Below are 25726 nucleotides of genomic sequence, written 5' to 3' on the forward strand. Positions count from 1 at the left end.
TTTGCAGCTAACTGCTGAGCTAAGCACATAAATCCAGTTATAAAGACTGTAACTGGCATAAAACCAAGTAATAGTATATAGTTTTTCAGGAGTTTTCTCCGGGGTGGGGGAGTGGGAAGGAATGGGGATAAAGGGAGACAAGATGCTCTCTTATCAGTAAACTATTTAATATTACTGCATAATTTCTTTTGTTAACAAAGCCTTTTATTTTTGCTAAATTTGGTTCATTCTATGCTAGAAGTCCAGATAATTGTTACTACGTTTCTTCACTCAAATAAACAGTTGAAAAGACAACTATGAAAGTAAACACTCCACTGTATAGGTAAAGAAAAGAATCACTTTAAAAAACTGGTCCAAAATATTAAGGAAAAAAATATTTGAGTTTGAAATTTTAAGTTTGAAAGTAGAATGTGTCTCACAATCAAAGGCTTAAAAGTAACTGGCAATATTCTTTTCTTTCTTAGTTGTACATGAAATAATGATGCACCTCATAACTGATGGCACCTAAGATTTGATGAAATGCAGTACATAATTTTACATAATAAAAATAATTCATCTATGATTTTCTCAATTAGATAATTCTGAATTATCTACTCACTATATTAGCACATTCCATCTCCCTTGTCCCACTAAAATGAAAAAACAAATGCTCATTAATGCTGCTGCTGACAGGAGATAAAAACCAATATAAAGGAAAAAAGTAGTGATTTGGTTTCACTGCGAAATGTTACCATTTAAGAGACCAATGAATGAACCAAATTAAAATTTTGCTTAAGAAATATTTAGTGAAGTCCCTCAGAATCCGTATCTTCTGGGGAAAGTATCTATCTTAGCTGTGATGTATGTAATCACGATAATAGTTAACAAAATCCTTTAATTATTCACTGTTGAATAAACAGAAATGGATCTCCTCCAGGTTCCTAAGGTCAACAATCTATGACCTGTTGTGGTCCTAAAATATGCGGGTGAAGTAGGGGTTTTAATTTAGTGTAAGTTAGAGCATTAGAATTCTCTACCAGCGTTATGAAACGGAATATGTTTCTTGAATTACCAGCAACATAATCACTAATGACTTCCAAGTCCAAACTAGCATAATTACAAAAAAAAAAAACTTGAAATTTTTCATTTAAACACAACTCTTAAAAATTAGATACAATCAATTTAGTCTGATCTTTCCACAAAATAAAAACTCTCCAAAAAAAAGATATACCATTTATTATTTTTTTCTCCTCAGAGGCAAAAGTGCAAACAAGTTGCTTCTAGCAATGATTAAGTTATTTAAGTTCCTATAATTCTTAAATTTTTTCTCTCAAAATAACAGGAAAGCATCAGAAGAAATATTCCCATTAGAGCTCATGAACAAAAATCAATGAGAAATAAGTTCTAGAAAATATGCTAACAACAATGATAATAAGTTCTGTTGACAAGGGATATTTTCTAAGAGATAATTAAATAAGAACTTAGACCTTACAATCATCATTGCAGGGTAAAAACACTAAGAAATTACTGGGTTTTTTTGTTTTTTTTTTACCTACCTTTGTCTGGGAACTATAAAGAGCGCCCGGACCAGCTTCTTCCTATTTGCTTTTGTGTTCATGTTCATGCAAAAATCCATTGCTGCCTATAGGAGAAAAAGCAAACTTTTTTCTTAAAAAAATATCCATTTAGCTACTGAAAGCAGAAACCCTGCATGCTACAATGGATTTCTAATAGTTCCTAAACAGTTCACAATGGTTTTAAGACACTAGTATTATAAGCATATCCCAAACTTTAAAGATCACTAAGCTTAAACTCCTCTCTCCTTTTATATCTCAAAATATATGTTTCATAAACTTTTTAATTGCAGCCTAGTGTTCGAAACAGAACTTCAAGTGAGTAGATTGAAGACCCACCATGACATGTTTGGCAAATAACTATATGAAATGTGCAATCCATGCTTTTGATCTCATAAATCAATGTTAATATCAGGAAAGTTTTCTGGTAAAATGTACAAAGTAACAAGAAGCCAGGAACCAAGAAAATTACTAATGCTAATAAGGATAACCAAAAAAGAATAAAGACCAACTATGTATGAGACACAGGCACAGATTATCCCCAGAAACATGTAAGAGTAAGTGCTTCAACACTGAGTAAAAATGTTTACTGTCAACAATCAGATCTGGTAACAAACTAAAGAAACCACATCATAGGACTACAATAAATATCCATAATTATCATTTAGTATAGCAATCCACTATTCTATATTTTAATAACAAAAATGTGTTCAATATTTCATCAATATGTCTAACATCTAATATAAGTGTAGAAGAAAAGCTACGAGAAGTGTATGTTCCGGGAAGCCATTAGAAAACAAAACTATGAGTAGTTGGTATTTTTTAAATACAGGTATATATATTTTTTAAACATTAAAGATTTTCAATATACATGGTTTAAGAAAATAACAAGTTTAAGTTATACTTTAAAAAGAAAAAAACTATTATCAAATATCCTTTTGGGTATCTCAAGTATTTTCCTTCCATAGGTTCACATGATTATTTTATCATTAATCCCAATCTTTAGGTAGATTTGAGGATCAGGTAACAAAGATCCTCAGATTTCCCTACAAAGGGTTTCAACTCTTCAACAATACACTCACTGAAACACCTCCCATTTGATTAAAACTTTTGCTGAAAAAATGACACAACTAATGGTGATTAGATTCAAACCCAGGAAACTAACTCACATTGAAAGTATTCACCAAGATTGAAACTGTCACTATTAGTCAAAAGTAAAACCAATGTAAATTTTTTCTTCTGCTTGTAAAGGGAGTATAATAAATTTCATTAAAGTTTATATTTTATAACATTAAAGCTTCTTACAGCTAATTAGAATAACAAAGAGAAAAGGTGAAAATATACTAAAGTTCCTTCAAGTAATTCACCATATGAAACACTGAAAATTTCTGGACTAGTATATAAAAATCCCAAAGGTCATGTACTCAGAGAAGAAAATTGGTTAACACTGGAAAACTTCACACACACACACACACACACACACACACACACACACACACACCCCTCAAATCAACATTTTTTGAAAAATATAAAGAAAAAATTTTAATGGCTAATAATGGTCTATGTTTCAACATAAACTAGGAAACAAAAAATAAGATGTACTTCAATAACTATTTTAGAACATTATCCTTTAAAAGGCAATAAACACTTTTCCTACCACAATAATCAAAGGCCAGTTAGATGGAAAAAAACTACAATGCTCAAAACTCTGCAAAGATTAGGAGTTCGTAAAACATGTAAATGCCTGGTACACATAGTGGTGGCTCAATAAATATGTAGAATAAATGAATAAAAGACTACATGAAAACTGCCAGAATTAATAAATTTGAGGAAATTAAAAAGAAAAAAAAAGCTTCACGTGTATATTAATTCTTAGATTTAACCAGCCCTGCCCTTTGGGGAGAAATGAAAGCAAAGGAATCACTGGGGTGGTGTCTGTCTGCCTGGGTTACAAGTGCTGCCTGACAACTCAACAAGCAGTTTTTGAAAACCTGTTTCAAAACGTTGTAAGTAAACGAAAGACAGTTCAACAATCATTTTTTATTTTTTTAAGTAAAAATAAACTCTTCTGATCATCAAATGCATGCAGAAATAAGCATCACCATGAATGACATTACCTGCAGAAGTCACCTAAAAGAAATCTTCACTTCGGGTTATCTATTGTTACGTAAGTATTGAATTCAAAAGAATTCTTAGATTTTTCTATTTCTCAACTACTTTTCCCTCTTAAGCCATTTGGACCTCTGCCAATATAGATGGAAAAAATTCCTTTCATGAGGAAGCTGACTCCCAGGAGGAACCCACTGGGGTCCAACAGGGCAGGGTAACCTCCTATTTTCCATCTGAACCTCCAAGAGCTAACCCAGAATTTAACATATGGTCATTACTGAGCTGGGCACTGCAGGATACTTTCCAATACAGAGTCACATGAGATCTTCCCACTCAACTTTCAGGATAGCACTCAAAATGGCTGCAAGGGTGTGGCAGGCATGTCAAGGTATCTCTCATCCTGCTGATAGCCAGTGAATATATGAAAATTTAGCAGGGGAAAAATTCAATCATATCCCAACCTTAGGAAAATAAGCAGTTGTTTAAAAGGTAGTCTCTGCTATATTCTAAGATGAAAGAAAAAAAGACACTATCTCTTCAGAAAACAGAAATAAATGCTGTAATTACTAAGTTTTTGAAAACTGTACATTGACCTAATTACTCCAAGAGGTGATTAGCCAATTTGGAATTTTTTTCAAGCCTATTTGATTATATGAATAGTTACTGAAACACATCTAAATTATTTGTAGAAGAGCTAAACAAGCTGAAAGTCAAAAAACAACTTGATGTCTGTAGTACTCTATAGGGAACCCTCAATACATTATGGGGAGAAAAAAGGATAAAAGATTACATTATACCTTGACTTAAAAATGATTTAAAGCAATGATTTTCAAACTTTGGGTCTCAAGAGTCTTCTACACTCTTAAAAATGATTAAGGACCTGAAAGAACTTTGTTTTTGTGGGTTAATATGTTTATCAGCAGTTACTGTTTTAGAAGTTAAAACTGAGAAATTTTCAAAATATTAATTCACATAAAAATACCAATAAATCTATTAGTTGTTAACATTTTTTGGAAATTTTTTTTTAATGAAAAAAGAATTTAGTGACAGAAGAGTGGTACTCTTCTAGAAGATACCTTAAATTCTCATATCTATAGATTCTCGTATCTATTTATGCACTCAATCTGTTGTGACATGTTGTTTTGGATGAAGTATATGAAGAAACTCCAGGGACTTCTCTGGTGGTGCAGTGGTTAAGAATCCGCCTACCAATGCAGGGGACATGGGTTCGAGCCCTGGTCCGGGAGGATCCCACATGCGGTGGAGCAGCTAAGCCCATGCACCGCAACTACTGAGCCCGCATGCTGCAACTACTGAAGCCCGAGCACCTGGAGTCCGTGCTCCGCAACAAGCCCACGTGCAGCAACTAGAGAAAGCCTGCACGCAGCAACAGAGACCCAATGCAGCCAAAAATAAATAAATAAATTTATTTTAAAAAAAAAGAAAAAGAAACTCCAGTTTCACACACATATGTAGCTGGAAAGGGAGGCATATTTTAAGATCATTTTCAGTAATTATAGATATTCTTTGATACTTCACCAAAACTTGACAAGTGGTAGTTTCTTAACCGTTAGTTGCAATGTGAAATCAATGCAATGTGTATCAACTTCTCATGCTCTGCTAGATTAAAATCCATTGGTCTATCTTGCACTGAGTGAATTTTTAATATCCAATCAAGATTTTGTTGACCTTATGTACTGGTAATTCAGAACAATGGTTCACTGAGCTATGCAGATCTTCCAAACACTTACATAGTATTTTTAAATTACATTATTTAACATCACCACTCATCTTATCAGAAAAGTTTCACCAATAAAGCCTCTTCAGAAAAGAACTGGGAAGATGTCAAGCTTATGGTGGTGGACATAAGTTTTCCAAAATTCTAATTTTTGCTGGAAACTCAAATTTGTCCACTGGCAATAAATACTTTTAGTTGTTTCTCTTGCAAGTGAGAGGCTCACCTGTTCATGTTAGAAAAATGTCTGCTAAACACCCACATCTGAATAACCACAGTTTGTCCATCAGTTCTTTCAAGTAAAAACGGTATTCTATGTAAAAAGCAACTAGTTTAGCTTGCAACTCAATCACACAAGTGACTGAGGCAACCTTTTCTTGAGGCAACCTTGAGATAGTATATTGAGATAGCATATGTGCTTTACACGTCCTTCTTATTTTATCAGGTTAAAAGGAAGTGTACTCAAAGACTGAAATGAAACAAAATTACTCCAATTTTTATGGATTCATCAGAGATTCCTAAGTGAAAGGAGCATTGTTCTTTTAATTGCAAATGCACGGCAATGGCTACTAGTACATTCTGCTACCCATGCAGCTTGATTCGTGTTAAAATGCCAGCAGCTTTACCCATCATCACTTTTGCAAATGTCAAAAACAGTGAAAAAGTGGGGAAAAAAAATCCTAGTATTAGTATGGAAAGAGTTTTGACCTTACAGACCCCCTGAAAGTACCTCAGAAGATACCAGGAATCTACAGAGCATACTTTAAGAACTTCTGGTCTAACACAGTATTTCCCACACTGAGGAATCCCTATGTGAAGGGGAGAGGTGTCAAGCTAACAGGATTCTAGAGACAGTTCCACCCCCAAACACAACATCTACAAACTGGCTCCCACTGTATGTGTTTATTTTGAATTCCCATATTAGATTCCATTTGAAGAAATGGTTCATTCTACAGCCAAAACAGTCCAAAAACCATAGACGTTCCTAATTAGAGCTATCCTACAAGGTCTACGTGCTTGAGTAAAGTCACACAGAGGCAATCATACCTTGTCTATCAGATCACGGTTGACACAGTTGGGCAATTGCTGGAGAAAAGCATCTACTATGAGCTTGAGATGAGATCCAGTGCTGGCTTCTTCATCCTCTTGTTCTAATATGAAATTGGTTTTTAAACAGGTTTAAAAATATATATACATAGACAATATAAGAATAAAAACATCCAGTAAGAAGTTATTTGGGGCATAGATAATCTAGAGCACTTTTCTTACTCATGAAAAAATGAAGCATTTTTTGAGATATTACCCTAGAAAGTGTGGGTATCTTTAGAATCATAACCCTAAATCACTACTGTCTTTCAGATATCAACTATAAAAAGGCAAACTTTTACATGAGAAGTCACAAGTTGCATGTAGTTTTATAGTAGATCTGCTATTTTTATCTGTCACGCATCCCTTCTCCCATGTCTTCAATTAACAGTACGATCATCGCTTGCCCTCGAAGGCAATCCATGGGATTCTGATGGGGAAGGGTGCTGCCCAAGCACAGACACCACCACTCCTCTCGGCCACAGGCAAGCAAGACACAGGACTAGCCAAGTCCTTCCATGAGGCTTATACACAGACAGTGGGAGACAAGCCCTCTTTTCTTCTGATGTCACTAACTGGTTTGAGCCAAGGGTAGCCTCCAGCCATGCCTCCCTCCCTTCATGACATGGATAAACAGAATCTGCAGTAGGAAACAATGAAGCCCATAGAGAGAAAGGCAATACTGACAGAAGGTATCTTTCTAATAAAGAATCCTAACTAATAAAGAAACTTGACGGGAAGTATTCAGGAAATAATTAACAATGTGATATTTTTATTACCAAATATAAAACATTACTCAATTATAAAGACAGATAAAATTACATCAGATGAACTGATATACTAATTGTCTTTTTATCTCTCAACTTTCAAATATACTTATGTTAAGACTGTAAAGATTATATCAGAATTAAAATACATTAAGGACAATGCTAGCAAGTAGAGAAGTGTAAGAAATATCTATTAAGATTCAGATTATCACTAAAGTTTGTAGTCACATAATATAGGACATGTAGTATTTCTGTTCCAAATCAAATTCCAAAAAAGTGATGGCCTAGAAACAACAGGAAAACAAGGAATAAAAGAGTAAAGACCCATATTCTCAGGCAAGGGCTTTGTGTAGAAACACTAATCCAAACTTGGGAATTCCCCGGCAGTCCCGTGGTTAGGACTCCGTGCTCTCACTGCCGAGGGCCCGGGTTCAATCGCTGGTCAGGGAACTAACATCCCACAAGTTGCAGAGCGTGGCCAAAAATAAATAAAATAAAACAGACGTTTTAAAAAAAAAAAAACAACTAGTCAAAAATTAAAATTTTTGGCAAAAGTGTTTACCTTGCTCATCAAGAAGTTTCTTTGTAAGATCTTCAGCTTCATCTCCACCCTCTAGCTCCAAAGTGTCATCATTAATCTCTAGGTTCTCCAACTCAAGCTCCAAATCATCAGGACTTGATACCTCCTTATTATCCTTAGGTTCCTTTGCCTCTGTTTGAAATCAAAGAATCAGTACCTCTGAATTAAAAGTCATATTGAAATCCTGCTGCAAAAAATACAAAGACTCACAAAATCTGCATCGTTTGTCTTAGAATCTACATTTATACCTGGCAAGAAATTTGATATATTCAGATTTTTTAAAATACATTATGCTCATTGAGAACAAAGACCATAACTTCTTTGATTCTGTATGCCATCTGTTCACTGAAGAAATGAACAGATGGATGGATTGATGAATTGATGAATGGAGACATACATGGCATGAGGATCTGTGGTAAAGATGAGGGGAAGATAAAGCTGATTAGATAAAGTGGACTTAAATTAATTAAGATGTCCATATTATTCTGTCATTCATTTAATCTAGTGACTCAATGTTCGTATTACAAAACTAGTAAATAAAAAAAAATTTTTACAAATATTATTTTGAAACTAATCTTTATAGCACTTTAATATAAAAAAATTTGTCCTCCAGCATTTACCTTTGTAATCATCCTTGTTGGACTCTTTATTCTGACAACTTTTTTCATTATCTTTAAACAAGATGGCTGGAACAAAAGCTTTCAAATCAATGAGGTTCTCATAAAAATTCCGAGCATCTTCATCTTCCCATATACCACCTTCCAAGTCATATTCTCCAGGTTTACCAGGTGTAAATATATCAATTCCAGGCCCATGCTCTACAATAAAATAAATCACAAGGAATTAAAACCAATGAACCTTGAATGTTTTGATTAACAGACGCTTCTTCAATCCACAAGCACTCTGGACTGTTCATGTAACCATCTTTACCAGAAAATCACAAACTGTGTTTTAAGTAAAGCTCTAAACCAGGACAGACAAGAGGAAAGCGTAGGATAAAGATGCATTTCTCTTAAATGTTTTAAGCAACTGATATGAGATTAAGTAGCCATTTGATATATTAGGCCCACCTTCATAAAACCTAAAACCAATATAAGAAATATATAAGCCTGGTCATTCCTAAACATCCAGCTTAAAGTCCCACCTCCCCTATGATGCATTTTTTTAAGACTCGCAACCCTCTGTACAATTTATATCATAATTATCATCACAAGTTTATGGTTTATCTTACCATAAACCCTTAAAAGCAACCCCTTTTGGTATTAACTTGGTATAAGACAGATTGCCATAAATGGTCAATTGATAAATAACTGGAAAGGAAGGGAAGGAATGATGAGGAAATATATAGATATTTCAGTAGAGAGTGGAAAACCATGTATAACACACACACACACACACACACACACACAGTCTACCTTACATACAACTACACTTTCTTAAACTCAGAACATTAAAAGTAACTAATTTCCTACTTCATGATCATGAGACCATTCATGATTATATCTATCCTCACTGTACATCTCTCCAAACTAGAGAATGATCCTGCAGATTAAAATTCACCCTGAGGGGTTCCTTGTTGGTGCAGGGGTTAAGAATCCTCCTGCCAATGCAGGAGACAAGGGTTCGAGCCCTGGTCCGGGAAGATCTCACATGCCGTGGAGCAACTAAGTCCGTGAACCACAACTACTGAGCCTGCGCTCTAAAGCCCACGTGCCACAACTACTGAAGCCCGTACACCTAGAGACCATGCTCCGCAACAAGAGAAGCCACCGCAATGAGAAGCCCGTGCACCGCAAGGAAGAGTAGCCCCCGTTCGTCGCAACTAGAGAAAAGCCCACGAGCAGCAACGAAGACCCAATGCAGCCAAAAATTAATCAATTAATTAATTAATTAAAAAAAAAGAATCTAACAGAGCAGAAACCAGAATTAAAAACAAAACAAAACAAAAAAATCCTGAGAGGGACTTCCCTGGTGGCGCAGTGGTTAAGAATCCGCCTGCCAATGCAGGAGACACGGGTTCAAGCCCTGGTCCGGGAAGATCCCACATGCTGTGGAGCAACTAAGCCTGTGCGCCACAACTACTAAGCCTGCGCTCTGGAGCCTGCGAGCCACAACTACTGAGCCCACGTGCCACAACTACTGAAGCCCGCGTGCCTAGAGCCCGTGCTCCGCAACAAGAGAAGCCACCGCAACGAGAAGCCCGCGCACCGCAACGAAGAGTAGCTCCCACTCCCCGCAACCAGAAAGCCCACGTGTAGCAACAAAGACCCAACGCAGCCAAAAATAAATAAATAAATAAATAAATTTATTTAAAATAAAAAATAATGATGGCAGAACTTTGTCAACTTTGTTACACAGCATTTACATCTACATTGTATTAGGTATTATAAGTAATCTACATGATGATTTAAAGTATATGAGAGGATGTGTGCAGGTTATATGCAAATACTAAGCCATTTTATATGAGGGACTTGAGCATCGTTGGAGGTCCTGGAACCAATCCCCTGCAGATACCAAGGAAGGACCATAAATGTATTCACAGTATACAACGCGTATTTTCTTATTGAGGATGTAAAATACAAAATACCTTCTTGTATTATAAAAGGACACTTCACAAATATTTCACTTTTAAGATTTTTAAGTAAATAGGATTTTCAGATAGTTTTAAGATTAATAATGTATTAACATTTATCTACCGAAAGTAATTTTTCCAGTAGTTGGTGTGATGTTAGAATAGTATATTAGGAGCCTTACCAAAAAGAAAGTTTAAAACACCTTCGAAATAATACGGAAAGTAACTCATCTTACAAAATGATAAACAATTTATCTTATAAAACTGCAAAGTAGGCTTTAGTTCTAAGTAACAATTTAAGATAATATACCATTGAAAACAACTAAATTATAAATAAAAATAAGCACAGAAATATTAGTATCCCAAATGTCCAATTCACCTTATTACCTATCCAAGATATAAAGTAAATCTTTCTGTAGCTCCAACTATGGTTTAAGACAGGCCCCTGTTAGACACAATCTAAGGGTATCTATTACAAAAGAACCTGAAGGGACTTCCCTGATGGGGCAGTGGTTAAGAATCCGCCTGCCAACGCAGGGGACACAGGTTCGAGCCCTGGTCCAGGAAGATCCCACATGCCGCAGAGCAACTAAGCACGTGTACCACAACTACTGAGCCTGTGCTCTAGAGCCTGTGAGCCACAACTACTGAGCCCACGCGCTGCCACCTCTGAAGGCTGCGCACCTAGAGCCCGTGCTCCACAACAAGAGAAGCCACCGCGATGAGAAGCCTACGCACCACAATGAAGAGTAGCCCCTGCTCACTGCAACTAGAGAAAGCCCACGCACAGCAACGAAGACCCAATGCAGCCAAAAATTAAATAAATAAGTAAAGTTATTATTAAAAAGAAAAGAACCTGAAGAAATTCATCATATCATCATATGAGTTAATTATTATTCTCTAAGTGCAAAGCCTTTTCCATTCAGAGAAGCATTTCAAGTAGATTTTCAACGTTCTTATTAGGTCTTAATACTACTTCTTCATTTAAAAAATTTTAAAGACATTTCAAAACATCCATTTTCAATATTACACATCTGAGAAGACTAAAGATATAAGTGATTAGTGCTTACTAAAAAAAAATCACAATGTTTGTTTTTAAGGATATCTTACCTTCTGGTGTTGGTTTGTCTTGAGGAAGATCTGGCATATTTTCATCCAAAAGGTCTGCTAAGGATTGAGAATTTGCCAGCAGCTTCTGATAAGACATAGCAAATTCCTCATACTGTTTATGTCTATCTTCGCTTAGCTCCCCTTTAGAATGTAGAATACGCCTATAAACAAATGATGAAATAATCTGATAATCTTATCAAATAGATGGGATCATGTATTATTACATTGGGAATGTTCTATAAAATTTGACTTTATCACACAAGCTTATTAACACAATCTTATTTAACAACTTATTTTTAATACTTAACTTTCAAGACATATCTGAAATTAAAACTTGTACATCAAATTCACCTGAACAATTAAAATTTTTTAAACAATTAAATTTTCACACTGGTTCTTCAGAAAACATGAAGTGTGATTAACAATTATGCTTGCAGAAATATAAAATTCAATAGTATGGGGGCTTCCCTGGTGGCGCAGTGGTTGAGAATCTGCCTGCCAATGCAGGGGGACATGGGTTCGAGCCCTGGTCTGGGAAGATCCCACATGCCATGGAGCAACTGGGCCCGTGAGCCACAACTACTGAGCCTGCACGTCTGGAGCCTGTGCTCCGCAACAAGAGAGGCCACAACAGTGAGAGGCCCACGCACCGCAATGAAGAGTGGCCCCTGCTCGCCGGAACTAGACAAAGCCCTCGCACAGAAACGAAGACCCAACGCAGCCAAAAATAAAATAAATAAAATAAATAAATAAATTTTTAAAAAAAACAGTATGCCACTAATTTTTAGTATTTTGTTACAGCCATATTCCCATCAGACATACAAGTTGGTTTTCAAAAACAGCACATTATAGAAAGAATCAGTATCTTTAAACTTTCACAGTGATTTGATTCGAGATTATGTTGAAAAAGCCTACATCTTCTGTGTAGTCAATTCTCAAGCTACTGTGCAAGCACTCGTTATTTATCCATTTAACAAATATTAACTGAGCAAACCCACTTAATCAAGGCCAGGCCGCCCTGAGGAGCAGAGGACACAAGTACTCCTGCACTCTGTAAACAGTTCACTAATAAGCCACCCATAATTAGAAATGTAAAACTAATGAAAATTTTCAAATTGTATAAAGTAAAAATTTTACTGTAGTAGTTTAGATGGTTGAAATGTCTATAGCTGGACCCAATTTTTCTACAACTAAATATTTATGTAGTAGTGTAACATCTGAAATTTATCAACCTTAATACAAATACAATATGGATTTCAAAAAGTCAATTATAAATTGTAAATTAAGTCATTTTCAAAAGTAATATTTAAAAGTATTTTTTATTCCTTGTTTTGAGTTTCCTTATGAACAGTGAAGAAAATGAGTTAGAGAGTTTTTTGTGTGTTATCTCCTTAAAAGTTATAGAAAATGAAGTAGAAAATCCATGCCTACACTTACTTATCCCTGCTTATTTGGAACAATTTCCAAAGTTTCCCATCTTATCCCATTCTTATCCACAGAAACTTTTGTTTAAATGCTACAATATTCCAAATAGCAACATTTTCTATTTTTAGGAATAGCAGTTCCCATTTACAAGCACAAGATAGATCAATAAAAAGATCAATTATTATTCATTAAATCCAATTCTTTTTTTCCCCAAATCTGGCCTATTAGGATCTAAAGTGAGAATTTTTCATTCATTTTCTTGTGATTTAAATACACATTAGACAATATCGTTCTACAAATAGATAAGTAAAATGCCAAGATAGTTTAACCATAATAATCCAGGCTAAAAAGTATTCCTCTAACAACACTGTCACTAAAGAACAGTTTCTTTCTCTCTTCTAACATATATTTCAGACTAACTTTACAGGCAAGAACAAAGTTTCTTTCAGTAAGTTTTATGAAAGAATTTTTTTAATTAAAGCAAAAACCCAAGCATTTAAAAATATTCAAGCCATGAAAGAAATGACTGACATTACTTTAAATGAGCTTGTTTGAACTTTTAATTAGAAGTCATGTCATTTTTGAAGTTAAAAAAGCCATTAAAATTAAATAATTTGAATAAATAATACTCAAAGGCAGGCTACTCTAAAATGTTCTACAATTATTAGGAAAAATGTTAATTAATAAAAACTTGAGTTTATTCAGAAACAAATTATGTTAAAAGGGATAATAATAGTTCCAAGGGATTTCAAAACCTCTAATGACAACTAAGATGCAAAATTATTTCAGCTTGAAACGAAACTGGAAAATATCTCAAAATACCATGAACCTGGAACTTTATTTCTCTAACAAGTTGACATTCTGGTCATCTGAAGAACATACACCCAGTTTAGGTTATATAATATTCACTAAGGATTTATGACATACAAGCTGTAGCAAGGTGGTGACTATTTTATATCAGAACAGAAAATGAACTCTTTTTTCCAGTATCAACTTCACTTTCAAACTTTTGCCTGGGACTTTGCATGGGTAAATTAAAAGTGACTGAATTCTATGAGGGGTCCCTTTGTATGCATTCAGTTCCTTTCCATTTCTCCTGGAACCAGTCAAAACTTTGAAGCTTCAGAGATATTCCTCGTCCTCCCAAAACCTCAATTCCACGATTAAACTTTTAACAGTACTAATTTACCTAACTACTTAATTTATACGTGTTTAGGTTATTGTTTAACGAGACTAGTTGGGGGGGGAGGGTTAGATTTTGGTTGACTGGTTTTCTAACCGAATCTTATACTACGCGCTCAGAAAGCAGTACAGGATACCAATGAAATGGCATTAGAAGAGTTCTGTTATACACAAAAACTTATATAGTCATATGTACTTTTTCCTTACCATTTATTTAATATACATTTCCTAAACATCTGACTAATCCTACAGCATGTAATAAGACTACAGACTTCAAGCAAAGAAAGAACCCATCACAGGTACCTGAAAATTCAAAATCCCTAGTTATTTAGAGGTTCTAATGAAATTTAAATGAAACAGTTTCTAGTTAATGTACTATATAAGTCAGTTTTTATAAGTTTATGAAGTCCATATGGAAGTTTTTCAGTTTGATTAAATTTTAGACCTGTATGAGGGAACTAAATATACACAGCACCTTTGACCAGAGTACCTTTTCTGTACATCAGTGTAAATCTCACCAAAATTTCTTATGTAAATTCCATGGGAATATATCACTAAGCAAAATCAAGCTGAAGATATGATTCATCACATACCACTTTAATTACAATCTCTTCAGAAACACATCTATTACACAAAGCTGCTTTGAAGCCATTATTCTGAGACTGTCATAAACCAGAGGTCAGCAAACTTTTTCTGCAAAGCGCCAGATAATAATTATTTTAAGCTTTGCAGACCATATGGTCTTTGTTGCGACTACTCAACTCTGCTGATATAGCACAAAAGTAGCCACGGACAATATGTAAACAAATGAGTGTGACTATGTTCCAATAAAACTTTATTTATGGACACTGAAGTCTAAACATCATATAGTTTTACTATTTCACAAAATGTTCTTCGATTTTTTTGAACCATGTAAAAAGGTAAAGACCATTCTTAGCTCACCGGCTGTACAAAAACGAGTGGTGGGCCTAATCTGGCCTGCAGGCCATAGTTTGCCAATCCCTGTCATAACTGGAGATAACGGAGTATCACTGTTAAGTATATTATAAACAAGTTCATTCTCTCTCCTGCTATCACTGAACGATAGGGAGGAAATGGTACCATAAAGATATGAAAAGTAAGCAATGAAAACAAAACTAATTCCAAGTCTTATTCACTGTAATAAAAAAATAAGAAAGTAGACCTCCTTCACCCAAAATATGAGCTATCACTATCTGGGAGGACCCCCTAAGGTACATCAATCCTTGATTTCTGGAGGGTTTTTTATATTACATTTAATATTAATTTAACTTAATATTGTAAAACTGACAGAAAATTTCAAATAGTCCATTCTGGAATCAAGCATTATATCTCATAAATAAGAAAAGCCACAGATGCCTCAAAAAATTCTAGTATTGAGACATTCGGTTTTCTTTTTTTCCATTTTTTTCATTTTTATTGTTATTGCCTGACTTTCTTGCTATTTCTTTAATTTTGTACAGTGTTTATTCTGTTGTTTTGTATTGTTTTTAAAAATGAATTTTTAAAATAACCCATGAAAGTTTAAGAAGTTTAACATACAAATTTTCAAAATCATAAAAAGGCACAAAGAGAAATTCTCATTCAAAAACCTTTCTGAAGGATTGAGCAGGCAATATACTGTTAATGGTGAACTAACATTTATTGAATACTTACAATGTGCCAGATACTGTTATTAAATGCTTTTACACATATGAGTTCACTGCATTGTTCACATGTACCTCAAAGGTAGAGTGCTACTGTTATCCCATTTTACAGAAGAGAAAACCAAAGCACAGAGATGTGAGGTAACTTGCCCAAAGCTACAGAATGAGTAAATGACATCTAAAACTTGAACCCAAGCAGTATGGCTCCGAAGTCCATTCTCATAACTACTGGATTATACTGCCTCTCAAATAAAATTAAAATTATCCACTTGGTACCTTATTTTGAATTAGGATGTCTCTCAAATGCATGTATCAAAGGCAAGCCTTCCCACATTGAGGTTCTTGTTTTATATTCTCTTTTGGGTCCTTCTTTTGTTTGGATTTGACTTTGTAAGTCCTCAGTAGCTAATGAGTTTACTAGACACCTTAAAAATAAGTACTAGGACTTCCCTGGTGGCGCAGTGGTTAAGAATCTGCCTGCCAATGCAAGGGACACAGGTTCGAGTCCTGGTCTGGGAAGATCCCACATGCCACGGAGCAACTAAGCCCATGCGCCACAACTACTGAGCCTGAGCTCTAGAGCCCACAAGCTACAACTACTGAGCCACGGGCCACAACTACTGAAGCCTGCGCACCTAGAGCTCGTGCTCCGCAACAAGAGAAGCCACCACAATGAGAAGCCCGCGCACCACAACCAAGAGTAGCCCCCACTCACCGCAACTAAAGAAAGCCCATGCACAGCAACGAAGACCCAACACAGCCAAAAAAACCCCAAAAAAACCAAAAAAGAGTAGCCCCCGCTCACCGCAACTAGAGAAAGCCCACGCACAGCAACAAAGACCCAACGCAGACAAAAATAATTAATTTTAAAAATATATAACATTAAAAATAATAATAATAAAAAAATAAGTACTAAATGCAGATGAAAATGAGTACTATGGAAGATGTGAAAAAAACAGAATGAAAAGGTAGGAAAGAACCTGATTCTATCATTTGCTAGCCAAGTCACATTGGGCAAGCTCTTTAATCCCTAAATCGGATCTATCACCTTCAAAATACAGGTATTTCTTTCAAGGGTACTGTGAGGATCAATTGGAATCATACATCTGATGCACTATATCAATGTAAAACAGTATTTTCGTGGAAAAAAAAAAAATGCCAGAGCTCACTGTAGAAAATGCAAGAACTTCAATGCCAAGTATTATTTTGATCTTCTATCAGCCAAGTTAAAAAAGAAAAAAATCTTGAAAAGACCACAGAAAATCCATTTTAGCTTTGTTCTTATGCAGTCATGCAAAACAACATAGAACACATGGCCAAATCTTGAAAAAATAACCATGAAGCAGACCCATGAAAAACTACTAGGTTTCACTTTTCATCTCCTTTAGCGCTCTGTCAAATTCTCATGAGAACTTGAATTTTCTTGTGGTTTCATTTTAGAATTTGGTTATAGATGTTGTACAATCTTATATGAAAAGAGACTAGAGCAATAGTTAGCATAACTGTACCCAAAGATTTATTAACCAACTATGTCAAAGTCATTGACTCAGAATTAGAAAATATCTGGAAGGAGGTAACAATTTTGAAGCACTTATAAAATTGTTAAAGCCTCTGTAAGTCTAAAGCACAGTGATATAACATTTTAATAGTGCTTAAATATTACTACATAATTTATTAAACAATCTCCCTGTAAAGGCAAGGTACAACTTATCTGGAAAGAATGTGAAAGGTAAAAGCAACACTATTTAATTTCAGGTTGATGTGTTTTCAGGTTTCAACACTGTTAAAGTAATGCCTCATGAATTTACAATAATAAAAGAAACCTCTGGCGGGGGAGGGGAGGGCGGTGATGAATTGGGAGATTGGGATTGACATATATACATTAATATGTATAAAATGGATAACTAATAAGAACCTGCTGTATAAAAAAATAAAATAAAATTCAAAAATTCAAAAAAAAAAAAAGAAACCTCCCTGGTTTTATTAACAAGGGAAAAGCCTACATTCTACCTCCATTTCTCTTCCTTACTAAACTTTAAATCATTTACTGCTGTTGGACTGAGCATGCAATCATGAAGGTCATAATTCACCAGTACTGAAAAGAGAAACATACCCCCACTCCCACCAATTAAGAAGAAAAAAAAAGAAATTAAGACACTTCAGAATTATTCAAGCAAGAATTCTGACTTAATATCTGAATTCATGATTTCACTATACTGCTAGAAATGAACTGTTACATAATTAACATTAAGTTACATCTAATAAAATTAAATCATTTATTCACCCAATTTTTATTAAATGCCAAAAAAATACTAGGTTATGTTACCTTAATGAGAATAATATCTCAAAGTACAAAGCATTTCAAGTATAAAGAGCACTGAACATAAAAAACAAAGCAAGAAGTAAAGCTATTAATTCTAAATTGGCAAATATTACTAAATGATCTTTTAAATGTGTAAATATTAATTTTCATTCCCCAGATCAAACACTTAACCAAATGCATTTTAAAAATAAGATTTTGTACTTAAAGTATGAAAAGCTTATAAATTCAAATTTATTAGAATTCACCCAACGCTAGGGTCAATTGTATTGCTGGCTGACAACTGTAAATCCCTCAGGGGGCTAGAAACAGAAGTAGCTATCTAAAATCTATCAGCCGAGATAACAACTGAGATTCGATAGGTCTTATTCAGTCACCTTCTTCATTCATTCATTACAGTGTTTTTAAGAAAACACCAGAGATTTTATTACTCTATTTTTTTAAATTGGTTAAATAAAATTTTAAGTAAAGACTTTAATGAGTACAGACTAACACTTCACAACCCCTAAGCACAGTGCCATCTCCCAAGTTAATTAAAATGACCAAGAGCATTTATAATCCATAGACTGAAAATACAGTCACTTTTTTAAAACCATCATTATTGAGATATTGAATAAAGGCTTAAAGTATTTCAACTATGTACGAGCATTAAATACTCACTAGCTTGGCACTTAGATTTCTAGCATTATCATGCGTAAGAGAAACCTTACTGGGGAAAACGATTGCCTATGATTTATTCCTATGATACAGAAAAACTTCACAACACCTACTGGATAATGATTGGGAGGGAGAAACTTTTGGAAACTGGTCATTTTAACTGTAATGTACCCTCTTAGAAGTAAGGAGACTAACATTAGGCCAAGTAGGGACTCTGCACTAACCAATTCCTCATGTCTTCTTTGCTCAGTCAGGCATTTAAATCCTCACTACAGAGGCTGCTCAAGTTGAAGCTATCCTAAGGCATGAGTGACTTATTAAGCTATATGCCAATTATTTTCTACATTGTGATTAAGATTCTCACATTCCCCCAAATTATTACATCTAATTGGACAGTCTCTGTGATAAAATAACTGCTACCATGCTAAGGTCAATTTACACTTAGTAAATAACCTCCTCTAATAACCAACCATAGTTAATAGTTCTGTATTAAAATGAGTAAGTTTCTAGGAAAAGGCCACAAAGCTGTGCTCTCAACACGAGATCCTGTTCAAAATTTTCTTGCGTGACTTTAATAACAAAAAAAAAAAAGGTCTGCTTATCTAATCTAAATGTGACCAATGCATAAGTACAATTAATAATATACACATCATTGGGACTTCCCTGGCGATCCAGTGGTTAGAACTCAGTGCTTTCACTGAAGTGGCCTGGGTTCGATTCCTTGTTGGGGAACTAAGATCCCACAAGCCGCGCAGTGCAGCAAACACACACACACACACACACACACATCGATTATCATTAGGCTAACATAATATGCCAGAAGTATCTAAATAAAGTTTCAAAGAGGTAAGTCTGTATTAGGTATAAAAAAATTATTTCACTAGTTCAAGGTGAATAACTGGCTGGGCAGCAGTTCCTCTGAGAGATTAGTCTTTAGGTGTAACAAAGAGTCAAGACTGACAAGGCAGCTATAAAAACTAATGGAATTGTAGGTCATAAGCAGATAAGAAGGCATCCAAAACAGACGTCCTAAGAACAGTGAAGTGTCTGGAAATCATGTAGCATACTGAGGGAACCAGTGGTATTTAGCCTGGAGAAGATGAAAGGGAAACATCTTGGCAGTCTGCAAATATTTGAGACATCCTGGTGTAAAAGAAGAGACATGTCACATGCCAGTGTTTCTCAAACTATCTGCCATAAAGGAATAATTTTCTTTCCAATCACAGCACAGCTATAAAATACAGTGACAATATCATGGCAATGGAGAATTGCTATCAAAACGTCTAAATGCTTAGTCTAAAGTTTCTCAGCTTAATTCATTGTGAACAGGTAAATAGTTCATGGACCCCCACTTTGAGTAGCTTTATTCCGTCTGTATCAGAAAAAAGAAGTAAATCAAAGGGAACCATTATACGGGGCGTTAAACATCAGCTTGAATTCCTAGCAAATAGGTGTGTCCAACAGTGGAATGGCTCAGAGCACTAAGCTCGAGAAGTTTTCAGAAGGATAACTTGTCAGATAATCTATAAAATGGATTCCATTTTGCATTGGAAGGATGACCGGATTAAATCATTACAGACTCTCTACCCTATAAGCTTCTGTGAGGCCAATCAAAAACACACACACAGGGCTTCCCTGGTGGCGCAGTGGTTGAGAATCTGCCTGCCAGTGCAGGGGACACGGGTTCGAGCCCTGGTCTGGGAAGATGCCACATGCCGCGGAGCAACTAGGCCCGTGAGCCACAATTACTGAGCCTGCGCGTCTGGAGCCTGTGCTCCGCAGCAAGAGAGGCCGCGATAGTGAGAGGCCCGCGCACCGTGATGAAGAGTGGCCCCCACTTGCCGCAACTAGAGAAAGCTTTCGCACAGAAACGAAGACCCAACACAACCAAAAATAAATAAATAAATAAGCCTACACCTTAAAAAAAAAAAAAACACACACACACAAAACCCTTAAAGTAGCCAATAAAAAGTAATCAAAACATACTTTCAAAATCAGCTGTGATGTATTAGGTAGGACACACGGGAAATGGAAAAAGTAGAAAACTTGGGGAAAAAAAGAAAGAAAAAAAACAAAACCTTGGGGCTCCCCTGGTGGCGCAGTGGTTAAAATCTGCCTGCCAATGCAGGGGACAAAGGTTCGATCCCGGGTCCAAGAAGATCCCATATGCCACGGCACAACTAAGCCCATGCTCCACAACTACTGAACCTGCACTCTAGAGCCCACATGCCACAACTACTGAGCCCATGTGCCACAACTACTGAAGCCCACGCGCCTAGAGCCTGTGCTCCACAACAAGAGAAGCCACCACAATGAGAAGCCCGCATACTGCAACGAAGAGTAGCCCCCACTTGCCCCAACTAGCAAAAGCCCGCGAGCAGCAACAAATACCCAACGCAGCCAAAAATAAAATAAATAAAATTTAAAAAAGAAACGTTAAATATGTGAGAATTATTAATAGAGGACCCTACTTTCCTTTTTAACCCATTACTGGCTATACAAGTATATTCTGAAGTAGCCTCTTCAAAGTTTAAAACAGTCCTTGCTAGGGATTCCCTGCCGGCACACTAGTTGAGAATCCGCCTGCCAATGCAGCGGACACGGGTTCAAGTCCTGGTCCGGGAAGATCCCACATGTCGTGGAGCAACTAAGCCCGTGCGCCACAACTACAGAGCCTGTGCTCTAGAGCCTGTGAGCCACAACTACTGAGCCAGTGAGCCACAAATACTGAGCCTGCGTGCTGCAACTACTGAGGCCCATGTGCCTGGAGCCTGTGCTCCGCAACAAGAGAAGCCTCCACAATGAGAAGCCCACGCACCGCAACAAAGAGTAGCCCCCGCTTGCCGCAATTAGAGAAAGCCCGTGCGCAGCAACGAAGACCCAACACAGCCATAAATTAATTAATTAATTAATTAATTTTTTTTTAAAAACAGTCCTTGCTATTCAAAAGCAAAAAAAGAGGATGCTTTTTTTTTTTAAGAAACATTAAGGAGCACCACTGCCATCTTAAATTCTCACCTCTTAGTGATCTTCAGCCACCAAGGATTTATCCATATAGTCTCTGCACCTATCTTACCCCTGACCTAACTGAACTACTGGCATATACTATGGCAGTCTTTTCTGGTTGAGTCAATCACCTTCTAGTGGTAACTACTTAAACCAGTCAGTCCTCCCCAACTACAGGCTTATAGGAATAAGTGTTCTGACCCCTACATGCACTTTAAATAGCTGCAGAGTATCCAACCAAAGGCTACTGCTGTTGCCTCCTTTCTGTACCCCTTCAGCCCTCCTCCAAATCCAACCCTCCATAAAGTTGACCTAATACCCACCAACTGCATCAACTTTTAGCTTGTTGATGCCTTCTAGGTGCAGATGCTACACAGTAGTCTACAGTATCTTGTAACTGTCAAAGGTGGCCTAAATCAGGGACACACATTCCTTTAGAATTTTGAATGGATGTCCCCAGGAGAAAGACTCCCATAAATGCAGAGTTGCACTTGAAGAATTTTTTCACAGCTACTTTGGTACATTATTTTGCAAATTTCTAATCTAAAATATCACTGATAATGAATGACTTGTTCTCTTAAAAAGCGAGTATCAACAGTGACACCAATAAACTAAAATACAAAACAATGAAAGCAAACCTGTTATAGAGAGGGAAGAGCAAAACACACAGAAAAATAGCAGATAAGTTAAAGTGACAGAAAAAGAAAACTTATTCCTCAACATTAAGAAAACTTATCCCTCAACATTAAGGAGTTTTTTAAATGACAGGAAGAAAACAGATCCACAAAGTAAAAATCACCACATACTTGCCGGATTTCTTTTAAAATCAGAAACAAAATCTATCGAAGACTCACATTTAAACATGAGTACTTAGATTGTTACACTGTGAAATTTTCCTGGAATGTTAAGAAATCACCTGCAATGAGCCCTTTTCCAAAAGTTCTTTCAGTGGCATGAAGACTTTAAAATTTTTTAAGTATGAGCTCCAAAATAAATTCTCATTTCTGAGAAACATTTGAAAATCACCTGTTTTGTCTCTCAGTATTCTGTAGCTCCCTGTGGTCCCTTTTCAGGTGTTTGGTCAAAGACGTAAAGTATTCTTTTAAAAGATTCTGGAAAGGTTGCTGTTTCTCTGGACTAATTATCTCACTAGGAGGAAAACTCAAATTAAACTTCTCTGCAGCACTCTTTACTTTCCTTGGTACAAGTCCAGCAATATCATCTCCACAATGTCGACAAAAACTAATCACCACAGAAACATGGGTATGGGATTCCCGATCAGCATTAATAATATTTTTTAGCTGTTCATAGATTACGGAAAGACCTTCCTTGTCAGTGAAAATCCCAACTATTGTCAATTCTGCAATGAAACGCAAATCAGTTCTTAACTTGGTAATGTTAGGTGTTTTCTCTTCTTTCCTTGCTTCAAAATGTTTTTTCCAAACCTGAAGAAGTGATGGGGCAAAGTCGGCGTAACGCTGGTGAAAGAGAGAGCATAAGTGCACAGCACAATTCACATCAGATATTTTTAGCTTTGCTTCCACAATAGAAGCTACAGCCTCTGCAATGTACTTGCTTAAATTTAGGCCATTAAAATCATGGGACAAGGAGTCTCTCTGTTGTTCCGTAATAGTTTTTAGTTTCTTGACAAAAGCGGTATTTTTCTTCAAACTTGAGTCTAGTCGGCTAAAGAAATTTTCCTCTGGTCGGTTGTCTGGAGCATTTTGGTTTTTGCTACGAAGTTCCTTCCTTAACTGATGTCGTTCCCAAGCCTCCTGATGAAGCTGAAGGGATTCCTCTTTCTCTCTATATAAAAAACAAACAAACACGTAAGTACAATACCCTGTATATTTTGAAGCATCACTGATGAATCCTATAAGAGTGAAAGCCAATGAGAAGGTGATCAGAAAAGCAACAGAATCCAAGAGGAACAAAAGATGCAAGAGGCCCTTTCACTACTTTAAAGACATCTGATTAATAACTTAAGATAATGAGAACCCATTCTACTGATAACACCAAAAGTGGCAGATTGGAGGATTCTGAATAACTAGATTAAAAATCATTCTGCCAACTGGCAAGCTAAATGGATAAAACACTTTTGTCAACTGTAACTCAATAAAGCTGAAAAAAATAAATAAATGAATAAAACACATGATGCTTAATATGAAAAAACATAAAGTAATACGTTTGGGAAAGATATAAAACCTAAAACAAATAAAAGCATTGGGAAAACAGAAAAACAAAAAATGTCCACAAAGAATATTTTAATTAAAGAATAAACATTATAAAAGAATGCATTAAAATGTTTTGAGATGTTAAGTACCATTTCTCCATACTTCAGCATTAAACAAACCTTTATTAATAAAAGTACTTGCTAGGTTTAGGTCTTAAAATTCAAGTGTAATTAAGAAAGCTTGTATAGGAACCAGAAGAACTATAGGATAAAAGCACTTTAATAAAAGGTTAACAGACTCAGTGTTATCCTGAAAAGAATAATTAAAAACAAATCTACCTATGTTTCCACTAAAAAGATGGGACATGTTTAAACTGTAGAAGTAGTAAAATAACTTGGGCAGGACTGGGAGAGTGGAGACAATCTGACTTTGAGGTTTCTGAGATACCAAAATATGTAACTTTAAAATATGAATTTCTAATAAAATAGATTTTCATCTTTCTGAGATAACCATCCCTGAGCTACCCTATAATTCTATGATTTTTCCACTAACAGCCACAATATGTTAACAGAGAGTTGCATCTACCACTGGGAACAGGGACATGTGAGTATCTCTTGGAAGCCTCCAGCCACAGAGAAACACAAGATGAGCAGTGAGAGTACACGTTAAGAAAGCATAACTCATTACGTATATGCACTCAAGAACTCCATTATCATCTTTATTAGAAACACTTTGATATATAATGAATATACACACACACACACACACACACACACTCTTAAGGTATTTATTTATTTATATTTATACATTTACAGGTGAAATAATGTGATGCTTTAAAATACTCCAAAGGAAAAAAATGCAAAGTGTTGATGCTGGGTAGACGGGGAGGGGTGGTAGATCATTTCATTCTACTTTTTGCACCCTTGAATTTTTCCCAGTAAGAAGTTGGGGTTTTGGTTGCTGTTGTTTTTTTAAGCTCTTTGTATAGGAGGGGTGAGAGAACAAAACTTACAGTGAAATTAAATATTCTTGTGAATTGTTTTTTTTAAAACTAAAATAGAAAATAAGCAAGAAACTCTCAAGAATCATGGTTCTGAATATTCCAAAACAGGTCACTACTACTGCTTTTCAGACCCAAGGCTCCAGTTCCTCATTAAAAATAGAGGTACAAAAGAACTTTGGTAAGAAAGTAGGTAGCTGAGCTGTTCTAGAGATTCATGAAAATTTATGTTTGCAAACAGCTTTTTAAATTATATATATGAAGGGAAGAGCTCCTGCACTATTCAACAACTGTCATTTCTGCTACATCCTGGTAGTCTTCCCATGGGGACTACCTCATTTTTCACCAGTTCATTATATCACTTGCACAGATTTACATGGTTAAGAATAGATTTAGATAAAGGGAAGAATGGGAGGCATTATGGAATTGTACTTAAGGACAAAGGTTTTAAAGTCAGTCCAGCATAGGTTCAAATCCCAGCTGCTCTACTGCTTACTGTGACCTTAGGCAAGTCATTTAACCTCTTGAAGCTTCATTTTATTAATCTGTAAAACGAGGATCACAAAGCTTACTTCATTAGACTGCCTTGAAGACATGTACTGATACAATCGTAGTGCCTGGCATATAATAAGAACTCAACAAATAGCAGCCATTTAGAACTAAAGATTTTCGGGAATTCCCTGGCATCCCAGTGGTTAGGGCTTGGCACTTTCACTGCCAGGGGCCGGGCTGGATCCCTGGTCAGCGAACTAAGATCCTGCAAGCCCCATGACGCGGCCAAAAAGA

At 35.9% G+C, this 25726-nt stretch overlaps 1 protein-coding gene across 3 annotated transcripts in view; it reads right to left on the reverse strand.

Moving 5' to 3' along the window:
- Positions 1-25726, reverse strand: part of UPF2 (UPF2 regulator of nonsense mediated mRNA decay) — a gene marked incomplete at its 3' end in the record, with an annotated part of 110474 nt that overhangs the window by 79046 nt on the left and 5702 nt on the right. For all 3 annotated transcript variants that reach the window (XR_014260522.1, XM_082449640.1, XM_082449641.1), the window contains exons 3-8: positions 22793-23572; positions 11513-11673; positions 8451-8648; positions 7813-7962; positions 6445-6548; positions 1536-1621 (exon numbers count right to left, since the gene is read on the reverse strand). Coding sequence is in view for 2 of the 3 variants with exons in the window: in XM_082449640.1 (XP_082305766.1) it covers positions 1536-1621; positions 6445-6548; positions 7813-7962; positions 8451-8648; positions 11513-11673; positions 22793-23572 (1479 nt within the window). The remainder of the gene's footprint in view (positions 1-1535; positions 1622-6444; positions 6549-7812; positions 7963-8450; positions 8649-11512; positions 11674-22792; positions 23573-25726) is intronic.

Source organism: Balaenoptera physalus (genome assembly GCF_965194825.1).
Source record: "Balaenoptera physalus genome assembly, chromosome: 2".
NCBI classification, from domain to species: domain Eukaryota; kingdom Metazoa; phylum Chordata; class Mammalia; order Artiodactyla; family Balaenopteridae; genus Balaenoptera; species Balaenoptera physalus.